Source organism: Eleginops maclovinus, chromosome 2 (assembly GCF_036324505.1).
Source record: "Eleginops maclovinus isolate JMC-PN-2008 ecotype Puerto Natales chromosome 2, JC_Emac_rtc_rv5, whole genome shotgun sequence".
NCBI lineage: Eukaryota > Metazoa > Chordata > Actinopteri > Perciformes > Eleginopidae > Eleginops > Eleginops maclovinus.
The window spans coordinates 7,661,818-7,677,390 of record NC_086350.1 but is presented as its reverse complement, the minus strand read 5'-3'; the positions used below and the strand labels follow the sequence as shown (position 1 = coordinate 7,677,390).

Below are 15,573 nucleotides of genomic sequence, written 5' to 3'. Positions count from 1 at the left end.
GGGTGACGTGTTGGTGGGCCCACATTAACTAAGCCAATGCATTAGTGCTTTGAGTTTGACATGTAAGAATCAACCTTTTTCTACAAAGGTTTTCTATTGATAGTCCGAGATGTTACTTCTTAATGCAGCGCCCAGACTTTGAGGAATTACCCAGAGGAGAGGTTACAATATTCATCACAATTGTGGCTCGGCTATAATTACATGTAATTATAAAAAGGGCCAGTAGCTACATGAAAACTGTTCAACCAGTGGAAAGAATGGGATCCCCAGATGTGCAGACGACACGCCTAGAAAAGTACAGTAAAAATTCATGATGCCTGCAGTGTTTCAACTGCAAGCTGTGTAAGTACATTTACTCAAGCATAAAGTTGAATTTTACATGAGTATTTTTTTGCTAGCTACATTACAGTTCGATGTCACTACATTTTGGAGGGTAATACTTAAGATTTTATTCAAAATGTTACAGCTTAACTTCCTAGTTACTTTACACAATGAGGATCTTTGGATTCAAAATATATCAACAGCTTATAAAAGATATTAAGCTATCCAAAGGTATAAACAAAAGGACATGGAAAGACTAGTTAAATGACAGACAATTAATAATAATGCTAACTACTTTCATAATCTTTCAAGTCATTTTGTGATGTTTCCAGCTCCTTGAATGTGCAAATTTGTTGCTTTTCTTCTTAATAATTTGAATATACGTTTAATTATTTTAAGACTTGGAGTATTGGTTGGAATAAAACAAATATGATTTATCATTTTGGGCTCTTGATTGAATATTTTACATAAACCATGCAATCAATTTTGGGAGAAAACTAAATAGAGACAAATACAACAAAAAGAAAATCACAAGTTGCAGTCTTACATACTTTACTGAAGTATTTTTCAGTGGGGTTAAGGTAATTCGCCTAAAGTAAAGGATCTCAATAGATGGAAGGATTCCTCTATCACTGTGTGTCTTTCTAACTTTGTCTGAACTGACCGTTAAGTCCAGCAGCTCGGGCCGGGTGTCTCTGCGATGCCGTCTGGAGCGGGCGCTGGGCGTGGTGGAGGGCGGGTCCAGGAACAGTTTGTCATCCTGAAGCGTGTTGACCAGGCAGGGAACGTCACCCACAAAAGCTTGAGCCTCTTTGGCCGTCATAGCTTTGGAGAATCCCTCGCCCTGCAGCAGAAAGACAGACTGTTGTGCTAAAAGTGTCGTGACTAAACTTTATGGGGGAGAAATTAATTACCACATTTGACACTATCAAGTATGATGAGTATTAAAAGCATTTTCATTAGTATTGAATGGAAAGTTTATAACAGCTCATTGCTGTTCCACTAAAGAGCGCCAAAAGTAATTAGAAAGATTAAGATTATTTTTCTTTGTAAGCACATTTCTAAATGATTTATTGGTTAAGACATTGTAGGCACGGCTCCAGTCAATCCCACAGTTCTGGCATTGCAATAAACACTTTGAGATTCTGCAGCACGCATCTGTATCTACAGACATGCTTTCAATTATCTTAATGCAGCCTGCTGTAGAAGGAAGGTGAATTAACTTAAGTAAATAAGCGTTACAGTAATTGAAAAGGGTTTTTTTTTTAGCACATGTCTTTTTTGACTTATTTACCTTAAGGGTGCCTGCACAAGGAAACCTCAAAGAGAATACTATGGAACATTGAAACTGACAAGAAGAAGTAATAAGCAGGAAGAGGAATCGTGTGCTGTGGCATGATCTTTAACATTAACTATTCATTGATTGAAGCCAACATGCTTAACTGTAATGATAACAGTGAAGTTATTAACCAGAGAAAAACCGCAATTTGAAGAAATCGCCTTGAAATGAAATTTTATCTGTATTTTTGTTTTGTTTTATTTTATTGAGAGAAATGCTTAATGAAATGTATATCTTGTGAATAATTGCCTGGTTGCAACGCTATTGCTGTGAGAATTATCCGTCCAGAGAGTTTCCCCAAACCCCCACTCAGAAATATACTATAATCTAAAATGCTTACATCAAGTATCTTACAAGATTAAAAATATGTGTTATCTGTTCTTTAAAGTCAGAATACATTAAAGCGACTACAGTGCTTATGCCTCAGTTCATTTGACTTCCAAAACAATCCCACCCCTGAGCTGAAATATGAAATATGTGTCCGTTTGCATAATTTTTTTTATGCAAAGAACTCCATCCATAACATAAGCAGCTAAAAAGTATAAATGTGTTGCAGCAAATGCAATTCAGCATCTTTTCCATTTTTATAACCCCATTTGTCCTCATTTCTTCACACAAAACGCTGATTTCTCAGAAACACTGTGCTGTCAAACCCCGGCTACAACATTAAAGGGTATGTGAGCATCCTGTACTCACAGTGACGATGATGATGCTGGCCTCATTGATGACCCTCTTGGTCAGTTCGTTGAACCTGGGGTCCCTGTAGTAGTCAAAGGGCTTCAGCTCCTCCTCCATGTTGTCCAGCTTGATGAAAGCTTTAAAGGGCTGGTTCAGGTAGCTGTCAACTGTTGGAGACCGAAACTGGATGACCGTGTCGTTCTTCTCATGGGCGATCTAAATGCAACAAAGCGAGAGTAGAATGTCATAAATGGACAAAAACTATCTAATATTATTTGAATAAGCAAAACAAGATGGCATGAAGAAGGGTACTCCAGTTTTCAACATAGATGAAAAGGAAAGCAAACAGGATGTTGAGGGCTCTTTCATTAATTAATTATTTTTTTCTCGACTGTTTCGGGGGTTGGGAAGACGGTAAGAAAGGTAAATAATGTGTCTCTTTTAAATCATTCTATTAAAAACCCATTCTGTCGTCGTGGAAAAGCAGCCTCTGATTAATCACAACTCTGAGTCATTCCTCCCAAGGCTTTGTTTATTTGGTTTTGATTAACTGGACGGATGGTGATATTTCTGTCACTCTCTGATTGTTTCGTTGCAGGGCTGACAATACTGCGTGACAGCTAAACCCTGCAGTCCTACACACAATTTCAGCATGTCAAAATGATGAGGCAAAAGACGTAGGCTTCATCAGATAATGCCTTGAAAAAGTCACACGTTCTTACTATAAAGTGTGAGACTGGTTGTATTAGTTCAATGTTTTTTCATATATAGCTGTAAAATGAATTTCTCCTTCAAGCTTTAAGCCTAGTGTAGATTTTTAACTGAGTTTGGGAATTTATATCGCTCTCTGTTAAAAGGAATGGTTTAACATTTCGAGAAATGGTGAAGATTTACACCAAAGACTGGTAGACCACTATACTTAAACCAAAGTATTAACACAACAAAATGTTGATCTAATAATGATAACAGATGAAAAATGTAAGTTATTAAACAAATATCAAGACATTAATATGTAAACCTACATCTAGTACTCATTTATATCAAAGCTAGGCTTAGTTTGAACTTAGGAGCAGCAGGGGTTTACAACTATAAACAAGAGTAGGAGGGTTTTTACAGAAAAAAAACCTCCCTCCTTTAAGCCGCTAACCTGACCCACAATGTAATCAACATGTTTTCTCCACAAGCCAGCAGCCAAAAACATTTGGGTCTAGTTCAGTGGATAGACTTAAACCAAGAGAAGCTTATGAAGTTGACCAGCCAAGGCCTTTCAGATAACACCCATACATTCTGCAGCCAGGAGTCCTTTTTAAATCTCCTGTCCCCCAGGATAGCAGGGGAAAAGGGACGAGACCAGGAGTGAAGAGCGGCATTTTCACATAATCTCCTGCAACCTTAATGCTGGCATTAAATTTGGCTTTATAAATTAAAAGAACAAATTGCTAATGCTCAACACTGCCCAGTCCACTGAGGCGCAGGCAGCAGCACATTGAGTGGCATTCCTTCAAGTTTCCTTGCAGAATCAAGCCTACTTGATTAAGCTGGATGAGGAACATAGTTATGTCTCAGTGGGGTGAAACAGTGCAGCTGCTATCTGCAATCTTACAGGTTTTACGGACTTATGGCCTAAGAAGTGAGACGAAGTAATACTGGCTTATGGGATCCCACTGATCAGGGAGAGCATGGGAAGTTGAGATGCGTGCGTTCGTTGATGTGTGACCATGCTTGAGAGTGTTTGAATGAATCACTACTGTAGTGTGGGCTCATGAGTTGTGGGGAGATCGATGAAAGGTGTTGCTGCAATGAGGGGCGAACAGACGGAAATGTAGAAACTCACTAAAAATGTGAACTGTAGGAAAGAGAGTTAAGAGAAAGAGTGAGGTGAGACTATTTCAAGGAGGATAGTCAAAAGGCTGATGGGAAGATGGTGAGGAAAATGGGAATGTATAAAGGAAATAAGAAAACAAGTGAAAAACATACCTCAAAAACTTGCGAGTTGTCTCCTTGGACCCTCAAAACAGCAGTCTGGATAAGGTCAAAGCCAGAGCCGGTCACCACAATGTTCCTCCCTCCACTAAAAACACACACAGACACATAAAACACACAAATGATTACAGATAACCCAGGCGCACAAAGGCAAGTTCATAGGGAGCGTTACGGGAAGACAGACACACTTCTTAAATTGCACCTGGGGTAATTTTCACCGGAGATGGAAACAAATTAGTTAGGCCTGCGAGCAGTGTATCTGTTGTCTGTTGTTCTAGTCTGCGTGCCTAATCACATGCGCCTGAGAGCTTTTGTATTGCACAGAAAAAAGAGAGGTAACTGCCTAATGCATCCATTTTCAGCGATCATAAGGCAGTTTGGTACAACATCAAAGACTAGCATCCCCCACAGCAAACAATAAGTAAGTATGGAAAAATGTTCTGCTCACAAACAGCAGGCATACTCAGCAACTGTTGGAGGACAAAAACTAAGAAGGTCTTGACATTAATAACATTTTCCAAGGTTTCAGACGGATAGAAACTTGGAGTGCACAAAACAACGCAGGTGTTTTTCTAAGTGTGCAATTTTCTATAACAGTATGTCTCTATAAGACCTTGTCACAAAAGCTGCCTTCTTGATTTGTGCCCTCTCTTCTTATAAAACAAATGCACAATGCAAGGTTTTTGAAAGGGCAATGAATCTGTATTATTCTGCATCTCACATACTTCTCATAATGGAAATGTCTTCACAATATCAGTTCATTAGATTTAGAAAATGCAGAAATGAATGACTTTAATAAGGAGAAGGAGAGTGAGCCTCCAACAGCTTTCCAAACAAGAAACCCAACAGCCATGCCGATGATGCTCAGTGTCAGCATGCTAATGGTCACTATAGCCTCGCTAACGTGCTGATATTGAACAGGTACAATGTTAAGCCTAGTTCAAATCGGAAGTTTAGAGTGGCATTTGTTTTGTTGGTATTTTTGATTTAAAGCTATGTATTGGACAAATTGGAATATTTATCTGGTATCAGTAGGGTTGGGAATCACCAGGGTCCCCATGATACGATACTATCAGGATACTCAAGCCACGATATGATAGTATTGCGATTCTACGATATGCTAAGTATTGCAATATGATATGTTGCGGTATGGCGCATTTCTGTATCAATTATTTCCGCCACCCCCAATAACCAGCAACAAAGAAACCAGCAGTAAAACATTTGAACCAGTCACATGTTGAATTAATCAAAAACTGTCTAATAAGAACCTGGAAGTGGCATCACAATAAAACTCAAAGAATTACCATAACATTAAATAACACATCGAACCAAATATTTCAGTATAACTGAAATGGACATATCCTTCAGAGCTCTTCAAAAGAATCCCTATAGTGATGGTAAAGTTCCTAAATCTCTAGAAAGAGGGTGAAGAGTTAAATGTGACAAAAACATGAAAATAACCCCCAAAATCATACTTCATTCAACATTATACGTTTTCAGGTAAAATGAAAGCAAAATGCTGCTAATACTTACCAGACAAAGCTTGATTTGGGTTGGTGGTCACCCACGAAGGGATTGTCGAAGAATTGGAAGGCATTTTCGATGACCGTTGTTGTACTCTTTCCATAACTCACTGTGACGGTGAGGGGTAAGGAGGGTATCTTAACGTCTAGATATTCTCCTGTCCTGCAGGTGATTTCTTCTCCAAAGTGCTCCCTGCAAAGACAAGGACATAACACTAACTGGCTTGTGGAGTGGGGGTCGCACAAGGTCACTGTGCAGTCGAAGCCAGCATGGCAGCAACCTGACAGCTTGTTAAATCTTGGCTTTGCTGCTCCTCTAGCTCGTTATTTTTCCGTTACCTCTGCCTAAAATGTCACGACAGACTGGGTTTGACAGAACAATGGTGGTCACAACAGCCAGGCAAAAAAGAAAATCCTGCATACAACACTAGAGTTAAGGTCAATTTCATTTTTTGCTTCAGGAATATGAAAAAAAGAATCTATTTATTGGCTTCACAGTGTGCATACTGTAGAATTTGCATAGCATACAATGTTTGAATAACAAGTAGCACTTATCATACGACAAGACTGAATTGAGAGAGAATTGGGCTTTGGCAGTGAATGACAATTATTGAGGGAAAAAAGTACTTACACAGTGCATCCCACCCCATCGATGGAAACCTGGACATCATCCTTACTGCCTGTTTCCAGGGAGTGACCGGATATTGTAATGAGGGTGCCCCCAGCTTTCAGACCTTTGGAGGGTTTCACCTCTTGGGGATTTGGGTCCTGGTGAAGGGGGTGATGGGGTGCGGGGGGGCACAAGATACAGCATGAATATAGACTCATGCAATACTGAAGCTCCAAACACACACGCTCACACACAATGCTGTGTCATGTAAACACATTTCCTCTCAGCTTCCTTATTCTCAATTAGACTCACACACACACACACACACACACACACACACACACACACACACACACACACACACACACACACACACACACACACACACACACACACACACACACACACACACACACACACACACACACACACACACACACACACACACACACACACACACACACACACACACACACACACACACACACACACACACACACACACACACACAATTTGCTGAGCAAACAGTTAGGCGGAGCACTCCCAAGTGGGGAAGCTTTAGCGGAGCCGGAGATATGAAAAGCCAGTTTAATACTATAACAGGCTACCGCGTAGCTATTGGAGAGGAAGGGGGCGTACTGCACAGCATCTGGTTAAAGAGGAAAGCATACACAATCTGGCTCATCGTTCGGGGCTTCAACATGTAATGTGACAGCATCTAGGCACTACATTCGCAGATAAATTAGGGTCTTGTATTTGACTTATTTGTTAGGGGTCTCTCTGCAGTTAGGAAAGGGAACAAATACCAGAGACTAAAGAATAACCAAATCAGTTGAAAGCTTTTGGATGAGTTTATTATTGAGTCAAAAGTGATATGCCTCCATATTAAGCAGCAGCTGAGCAGAGGGGAAGGAGTGTGTGTGTGTGTGTGTGTGTGTGTGTGTGTGTGTGTGTGTGTGTGTGTGTGTGTGTGTGAGAGAGAGAGTATTTACCCTGTAGGTGAAGTACATGGTGGAGAATCCTTTCTTTCCACCCTTTAGCTCCACCTCCACCTGGCCCCAGGTGTTCTTAGGATCAACAGGGCCGATCTCACACACCACGCTGCACACGGAAAGGGAGAAAAATACACAAGAATAAAGCTACAACTAACAATCATTTAAATATCCATTGATATACCAATCATTATCTGGTTTAGTTGATTGTTTTTTATATAAAATATTGAAACCATACAAGAAAAAAACACAATATCCTGGAAACGCAAGGTGAGATTATACACATTGTTCATTGCATTTTAAGCTTTTGTTTATTTCAGCAAGTTTTATTTTTAAGTGCTTTTAGTAAAAACTGCTTTTTCTCTATCTTCATCTTGCAGCTGCTCCATTGAAAAAAAGTAGCCTCATGCAATCTGCGTCAAAATGTTTTCATCCAAATGAACTAGTTCTGAATATTAGAGATATTGGCAGGCATTGAATAATTTTAGTGAATTGGTGAAGAAAAAAGAGGTAATTAAATTAAAACCTAAAAATAGAGTAAGTAAAAACAAGTTCATCTGACTATTTAGCACATATAAACGCAGCTTGATTTTTAATGCCAGATTGGCTGCTACAACCGTCTTAGAAATTGAGCCCTTTGGGAATTTTAGCACAGTACATTGTGTGGAGTCTACACGGAAACACGGCATATACAAAACACAACATGTCCTGGAGGAGAATGTGTTGCTGATGAAAGAGGTCAGCATAAAATGGCAATCCTTATTTGGGCTAACATGCGAGCCACGAGATGATAGGGTAGGAATGAAATATCACAGTGGAAAACCTGTCAAATCTCAGAGCAAGTGAGAAACAACATGCTGCAGACTGTAGAGGACAACTAACAACTCAATGAAGACTACAGCCGGCTGTGAGCTCCAGAAGTGGATGATTTAAGGGAGAAAAACATTCCATCTGGTCCCATAAATCCTGCTTTATGCCTCATCATGCAGATGGTGGGGCAAGAATTTGTCATAAAAGAGGATCCTACCAGGTGTCAACAGTTCTGCTTAGTGGCTGTGGAGCAACAATGTGGATTTTTTTTTTTCATAGACTACTTGAATGAAGTGAACACCGCTGTGACTGAAGTGCATTTGCAGGAGTTAGGTTAGTTATTTTTCTTGGTGGGAAGAGACTGTCGGCAGCATGAACAGACCACCAAAAAGCTGTGGCAAATGTGTGTTAATATAAATCAGTGCTTTGGTGAATTCATATTTCAAATGATTCAGGCTGCACTGCCCATTTGTGGCCGCAGGCAAGGATCAAATTTCAGCAAAATACCCAGCAGTGGGAGTACATTAACTTGAGTACAGTACTTATTTACAATATTCACTTTAGTACTAGTTTCTTATTATGTTTCAAGCGTCTGTGAGTTTTTAGAAGTTCCACTCAACGCACATTTTTCCTATTTAAACCTCTCAGTTAGTTTTATTTAAAAACTTTTTGAGGCCCAAAGAAGTAAAAACATCCAGCATTTTACAACAAAAGATAAGAGTTCAAAATAGGAATTTAAATGTGTGTAGCAGAGTTTCTTTATTCTTTCCTACCTCATTAATCATTTCCAAACACCAAACTGTGTATATAGTGTAAACCGGCTCCGCTTTGACCGACTACAGCAGTAAAATGCTATTGACACACTGATGCAATCTTAAAATGAAGTATATAATAATATATCAGTGACAGGGCCGTTCTTCTGCACAACTAATACTCACAGTTTTTAGATTTTTCATCTGTTTTGCAGATAATAAATCTGTACAAAATAGGATTGTGAATGCAGGAATTTAACTTGTAATTAACTATTAGAGTGGTTTTACTCACAAAAAGGGATCAGAAAACCTCTTTCACCCCTGCTACTCAGATTAATAATGTAGCATAATGAGCTAATTAAAACATGCACCCTGGTTACTTTGGGGGAAAGCAAAGCTTGCCTAGGATGATAAGGTATTCAGAGAAGTCAACCAAAATGCTTTTTTTGAAAACCTGCCCAGACACAGTTTGACACCCATAATCAATAGAGAGAGAGTGTTTGTGTGTGTGTGTGCTGCTGCTGCTCATATATTTGCATAAATAAATCAGGGTGTGTGAGTTCTACCTGGTGGAGACAGAGTACTTCTCCTCCTGGTGGATGCAGGGCTCCCCGACCACAGTGATGCTTTTAATGTCTTCCTTGTGGATGCCGAGGTTGGAGCCGCGGATGGTGATGGAGATTCCTCCCTTCATGGGACCGAAGTGAGGGATGATCTGGATTGGGGAGATGCAATGGTGGTGGGGGGGTGGATGTGCGTGTTTGTACAAAGAAGGGATTTGAAATGGATTTAAACAGATTAGTTGTGCAATAAGAAATGTACACGAGATTGACATAGTCTGTGTTAAGAAGTGTTTAATATTCACCATCAAGGTTTAAAAATACATCCGTACTGTATGAGTCACGGGTGCATGTACGTGTGCATTACTCATGCTCAAATCTGTCCCTGATAATATTGTATGTACGAGTATAACAGGACCATATTAATGAGAAAGATCATTTACAGATAGATGCTAGAAATGGTAAATCTTGTACAATATTGAAATCTAAATCATGTTAAGAATTCACTTAATAAAACAAAATGTGAGTTATCAAATATACATTGGAAAAGGGTCTACAGTCATGCTAGCAACAGTAATTAATTCAGCCCGAGGTGGACAGGAACGTGTTTACAAAATGTGTAGCACACCCATGAGTGAAGATGAATGTCATTACAAAATTGCACAGGAATCTATCTAACAGTTGTTTAGATATTTCAGTCACTACCAACATAACTGAGCATATTCATAAAAATGCAAGCACACTGACTGCGATTGATCTGGCGGATGTATCTGTCAGGCTGTTGTATGTATCGCTCATAACCTCTATCACATTGACATCAGCACAATTACTGATGGATTTTTGTCAATGACAATGAGGCACAAACAATTAGGTGAACAAAGAAGGAATTGATCCAATCTAAATGTGCTGCAAATCAGCTCAACACGACCTCAGGAGAAGAAGACTTTCAACCCCCCCGTGCACTAAGAGAACGTGGAGAGGCCAATAATGTGCTCCGATCAATAATCCAATCACCGAAAGTCGCTGCTGTTACACGGTTAAGCCACAAGCCTTTCAGGCATGTATTGCTTCCAGTTCAAATATCAACATAAAGAGATGAGGGCATTGTTAGTACTCACGTTAGTGATCTGGGGTTCAGGGCACTCGGTGTTTTGAGGATCCTCCGACTGGTCAGTATTACACAGCTTGTGGTACACACACGCTGTCTGCTTGGCGCACCACACACACATGTACTTTGGGTCCGCGTTCTTACAGAGACTACAGTCCTCTCGCCCCATGGAGCAGTTGTACAGGGTGACTGTATGAGAAAAAGTAAGGGGGGAAAACACACATCACATTTTTTTGTTTACTTGTTTTCTTATCAGTCCCGTTGCATCCTTAGTGTGATTACATTTGTTCTGTTTTTTCTGAAAAATCAATTTGTTACTCGTTGAAAGGTGCTGTATAAATAAAGAGCATTCTTATTTTATGAATTAATGACTTGATTTACATATTACCGAAAATGTAAAACCTCCCAATTCCTTGCTCTTTATCCTTAATATTCTGTAAAAACGTGTTTGGTGATATAGTCAGTACTGCATTCATTTTCTGATAAATGTTCAATTAAAGATTGAAGGCAGCCTCCCCTGGTCTAATGGAGGCCCCACACTGGGACACAGTGTACACACAGGGCATAGAAAATAAGGTCTCCACATTAAGATATGAGAGAGGTTACCGTTCAGCGTGCTGTCTATCTTCTCGCCCGACTCCCTGTCCTTGATGTAGAAGAGAACTTTGGTTTCTGGTGACTTGTCGTACGAAAACTAAGAAATTGGAAGAAAATGAATTATTAATAACAATCCAGTGATTAATGGCAGTTAAGCTCCTCTCAGCAAACAGTGTGGGCTGCCGCTTCCTCATGCCAAGGAGAAGAATGGAAGGGGAAAAAAAATGAAACCCAGTCTGGCGTATTTTCAGCGAAGGAAATCAATGTTGGGAAAGAACATAGCTGAGGGCTAGGTGCTGTTTGAGCTTCCTCATCACAGCATGGAGAATGGAGATGGAGCTGAAATAACTCCAGTGGAGAGCCTGTCCATAAGAGGGAGCTAGAGAACATTCAAAGTGGACTGCTGCAGGCTGATTTGATATACAACCCTGCCACATAAAGTCAGACGATGTAGAGTTGGAAATATTTTGGTTACTGAAATATATGCAATCAATTAGCACTCCACAATAGATTTCACTCAGAATCAGAGTTGCTCTGTATTGCAATCTAGTAATCCACAAATCAGCTATGGTTCAAGGAGCTGTGCTAAGTGGAAAGCAAATTGGTCAGACAATTTCGGGGGAAAATCATCAGTTCATTGTTAATATGGGGACACAGTCGAGCGTTGAGGGTCTACAGGTCAGTGTCAAGCAACCAGAAAACAGCCATACTCACATCGAAGCCACTGAAGGTGTAGAAGAGTGGTTCCTCAAAATTGACCTCCTCTTCTCTTCTCATCAGCTCAGTGCCAATCGTGAAAGCATGACCCTGGAGAACCACACAAATAAAAACTTAGAAAAGTGGTGAATTGATTTATGTCCTATTAATGCAATAAATGCAAACCAGCTGTTTCTATACAGCTGCATAAAGAGTTAAATACTGAACTTCAGTGACACATAGGTGTTTGCATCTGACTGTATATTCATTCTTCTCTTCCTCCTTCTTCTCATTGATCAGCATTTGTGATAGTCCTTAATCCTGAATTACACGGTCCGTAAAGTGTGCTGATAACGATCCTTTAACCAAAAACTTTCTTGTCATTTCGTCACCGTATACATTGGTTAAATTGTGACCCATCCCCTTCACTGTGGGCCAAATGCCATACTCGATAAGTGTTTAAAAGGAGCCAGTTAGTTTCCTAGAAATGCTTCAAATTATGTGCCACTTTACCTGGTAGAGGTCCAAATTGATCCCCTCAAAGCTGATTCGAGTCTTGTAGCCCACTGGGATCAGCACAGGGTCTGGATTCTCAAACTGAGGACACTTTGCTCCCTGAGAAGGTGTCAAAACAAAATCAGTTACCCTCACTTTCCATCATTTACATTTTTAATATGCCAAACACTTAACAGCCACCCTCTGCGGGGACAGATAAGTGTATCGCTGAAACATCTGTTGACTTAGAAATTAATATCCTTCACCCCTAAAGTATTTGTCACGCAAGATGGTGCCAGCTGATATTAGGATTGGAGTTTTTTTTGTTAACTTTGGGGTGGAAGTTTGGATCGTTCAAACATTCTGTCACGTGTGGTGATTAGATGCGACTTTTTCTAGCATTCATCAAACGCATCATTTCAGCGATAAAACTCCTTAACATGCTGATGATGTGATATCACTCCAGAAGACTCACTTGACGGTGCTTTATGATGTTTGCACCGACCACGGTGTCGTCCATATCGCTGCAGGTGTGGAGCTGCGTGTTCCACTGGCAGCCCCAGGAACTGGCCACACATGACATGCACCTGAAAACACCCACAGAGAAATATGCACATAAACACCAAAGATAAGAACATACTTTTTTGCACAATTATAATAAGCAGCCACACACACAAACAAAATTCTAAAACATGCAAACTCATCAAAGAGCGTCCCGCACAAAAATCCATGTTGCTGACAACAAAATGGATCTCTGCAACTTCACACAGGCAAAGCTCGTTCATCACACATTCCTTGGCATGAAAGAAATGAAGAAAAAAATAAGGAGGGGGGGGGAAATGGTGAGATCGACTTTCATTTTTTGATTAATGAAAAGGAAACTGAGGCAATTTCCTCGGCTTGGTTATAAAAAGGAGGAGAGAAATGCAAGAGGTGCATTCCAAATTACCATGCATCACAATTTACAAACAGAGCCTTGATCTCTCATCTGTTCATGCACGGTGATACGTTTACATCAAGGCTGTCAGGTGATGCTGTGTTTAGTGTCACTGTGTATTTTCAGTGAGTGACAGAGCAGAACTGATGGATTAAGAGTCTGACTCACGGTGTGTTCTCGGATTTCCTCACTGTGGCGGCACAGTTGTAGAACTTGAACTCCCGTGTAGCCAACTCCACTGTCTCATTGACGAAAATCCTGAGCGGCACGGCCACGAAATCTGACGACACAGCGAGGGAAGGGTTACAATTTGCTGTATTTAAAAAGTAGTTTCATTCATTTATGAAATGGGATGGTGTCATTAGGAGTTATTCTGTATATTCCACTGTTGATGAGACAAAACAACCCCAAGGACGAGACATTCTGACACACAAGACGTGACTTTTAAATCATTTGTGACACAGCACCACCTCAAATGCTTTTATACTAATTATGTATTAATGCAACTACACTTAGAGTCTACAGCCATGCGAGAGTAGAGCTCTTCTTATGCACAGCAGTACTTTGAAGCAAATCCCAATGTGTGTTAACATGCTCACAATGATATGTATCAACAGTTTAAATTACAATCGTGAAAATCTCCGTTCCCTGGATGTGATTCACAAACAGTCAAATAATAGAGCTGTTTAAAACTGGATTTTGGAAATTAAGGCCCCTCAAGAAAGCATGGCCAGTAGATCAGCTAATAACGCTGGACCCTATAAAGTTGATCATGTCTCATTAGTTGCGAACATTTCCTAACAAATCAACCATTTTTTAATTACAAAAACAAACCGTCATGAAACTTGATTGGCCCCCTCGGTGTCTGGGACCCTGGGGCACTTGCCAACCATTGGTGATACTCAACCTTGCTTATAAATAAGATCAACAAATATTTGCATTGAAAGGAGATGTATTAAAAAGAGATTCAGGATAATTATGAAGGCCATACCTTGGTCCTCAGGTGTATGTGGTATAAAGGAAGGGCTGGGTAGCTTGCAGGAGACCTGACCGGAGTCAGACATGGTGCCGTCACTGTCGAACGACGTGAAGGAGCAGCGCAGACGGTCAGAAAGCCCAATTGCAGGAAGGGACGGGATGCTGATCTTCACCTGCACACAAAATCAGAAAATGAGTTTTAAAGCCTGTTTGGTTGAGTAGTATCACCTTCAATTAAATGCATTTCTGTCCTTTGTGTATTCAAACCGCTGTAATTTGTGAAATAACAATTCAAAAAAGGTTTTCCTTTTAAAGCATAGAGATTGATTGATTGCTCTTGGTGGATATACAAAAGCGAGTCAAAGAGGGAGTCACAGAGAGCTAGTCACAATTGGAATAAATAAAAACAACTTGAAAGAGAAGGTGCACAAGAGAGGCTCTCCATCTTCAGGCTGCGAGTACAATCAACCAGGTCGGTTATAATAAGCCAGTTTGAATTTTGTGGATCGATCGATACAGAGGCAGGAAGACCTAGAGCCCAAGGTCTCTGATTCACGATGGAAACTGATCATTACTCAGGCTGTACATGTTTGTGTGACGTGCGTGCAAGAGGGATTGTTTTTCTCCAGGGCGAGAGAGCCAGAACGAGAAGCAGAGAACAAAGACAGAGAGAGAGTGAGAATAGAAACAGCACCGTACCTTCTGAGTCTTTTTACAGGAAAGATTCGGAGGATAGAAGGAGACGATCTTGACACATTGCTGCTTAGGGCTCCACAGCCAGCCATTCTTCTCCTCCGCCCGTCGGCACGCAGACCTCCTGGTACACCTTAAGATGAAGGACGGACAACTCCCATCAGCCTCTGCTCCATAACCACTAAACATTTTACAACGCCTCAAAAGAACAAAGCCTAGGGAGTCTGAAGTATTTTTCTCTGTAAATAAGAACTTCATGCCAGGATCTGTAAAGATCAAGTTTTATATAGATATGAGAAACACTAAATGGCCTCGGTGGTACCTGGTTTTGGTGTGTGAAATACATGCTATAAGGTTTTGGATTTGATCCTTTTGCGTTATAAAATAGCGGTGTAACAATGTCACTCCGGGCCATGGACTAAATAATGAACTAATAACGATCATTTTAAAACAGACCTGAAAATGTTATCTCAACATTTGACAATATGCAGTATGATTTAA

The 15,573-nt window shown here is 40.3% G+C and overlaps 1 protein-coding gene across 3 annotated transcripts in view; it reads right to left on the bottom strand.

The window, feature by feature from the left end:
* plxnb2b (plexin b2b) overlaps positions 1–15,573 on the bottom strand; it is a 112,035-nt gene that overhangs the window by 18,825 nt on the left and 77,637 nt on the right. For all 3 annotated transcript variants that reach the window (XM_063903655.1, XM_063903663.1, XM_063903645.1), the window contains 15 exons: positions 15,079–15,205; positions 14,393–14,552; positions 13,570–13,681; positions 12,940–13,051; positions 12,483–12,584; positions 11,988–12,080; positions 11,283–11,370; positions 10,687–10,865; positions 9,575–9,723; positions 7,447–7,555; positions 6,476–6,612; positions 5,855–6,037; positions 4,316–4,409; positions 2,357–2,554; positions 986–1,165 (listed from right to left, as the gene is read on the bottom strand). In XM_063903655.1, coding sequence (XP_063759725.1) covers positions 986–1,165; positions 2,357–2,554; positions 4,316–4,409; positions 5,855–6,037; positions 6,476–6,612; positions 7,447–7,555; positions 9,575–9,723; positions 10,687–10,865; positions 11,283–11,370; positions 11,988–12,080; positions 12,483–12,584; positions 12,940–13,051; positions 13,570–13,681; positions 14,393–14,552; positions 15,079–15,205 — 2,023 coding nt within the window. The remainder of the gene's footprint in view (positions 1–985; positions 1,166–2,356; positions 2,555–4,315; positions 4,410–5,854; positions 6,038–6,475; positions 6,613–7,446; positions 7,556–9,574; positions 9,724–10,686; positions 10,866–11,282; positions 11,371–11,987; positions 12,081–12,482; positions 12,585–12,939; positions 13,052–13,569; positions 13,682–14,392; positions 14,553–15,078; positions 15,206–15,573) is intronic.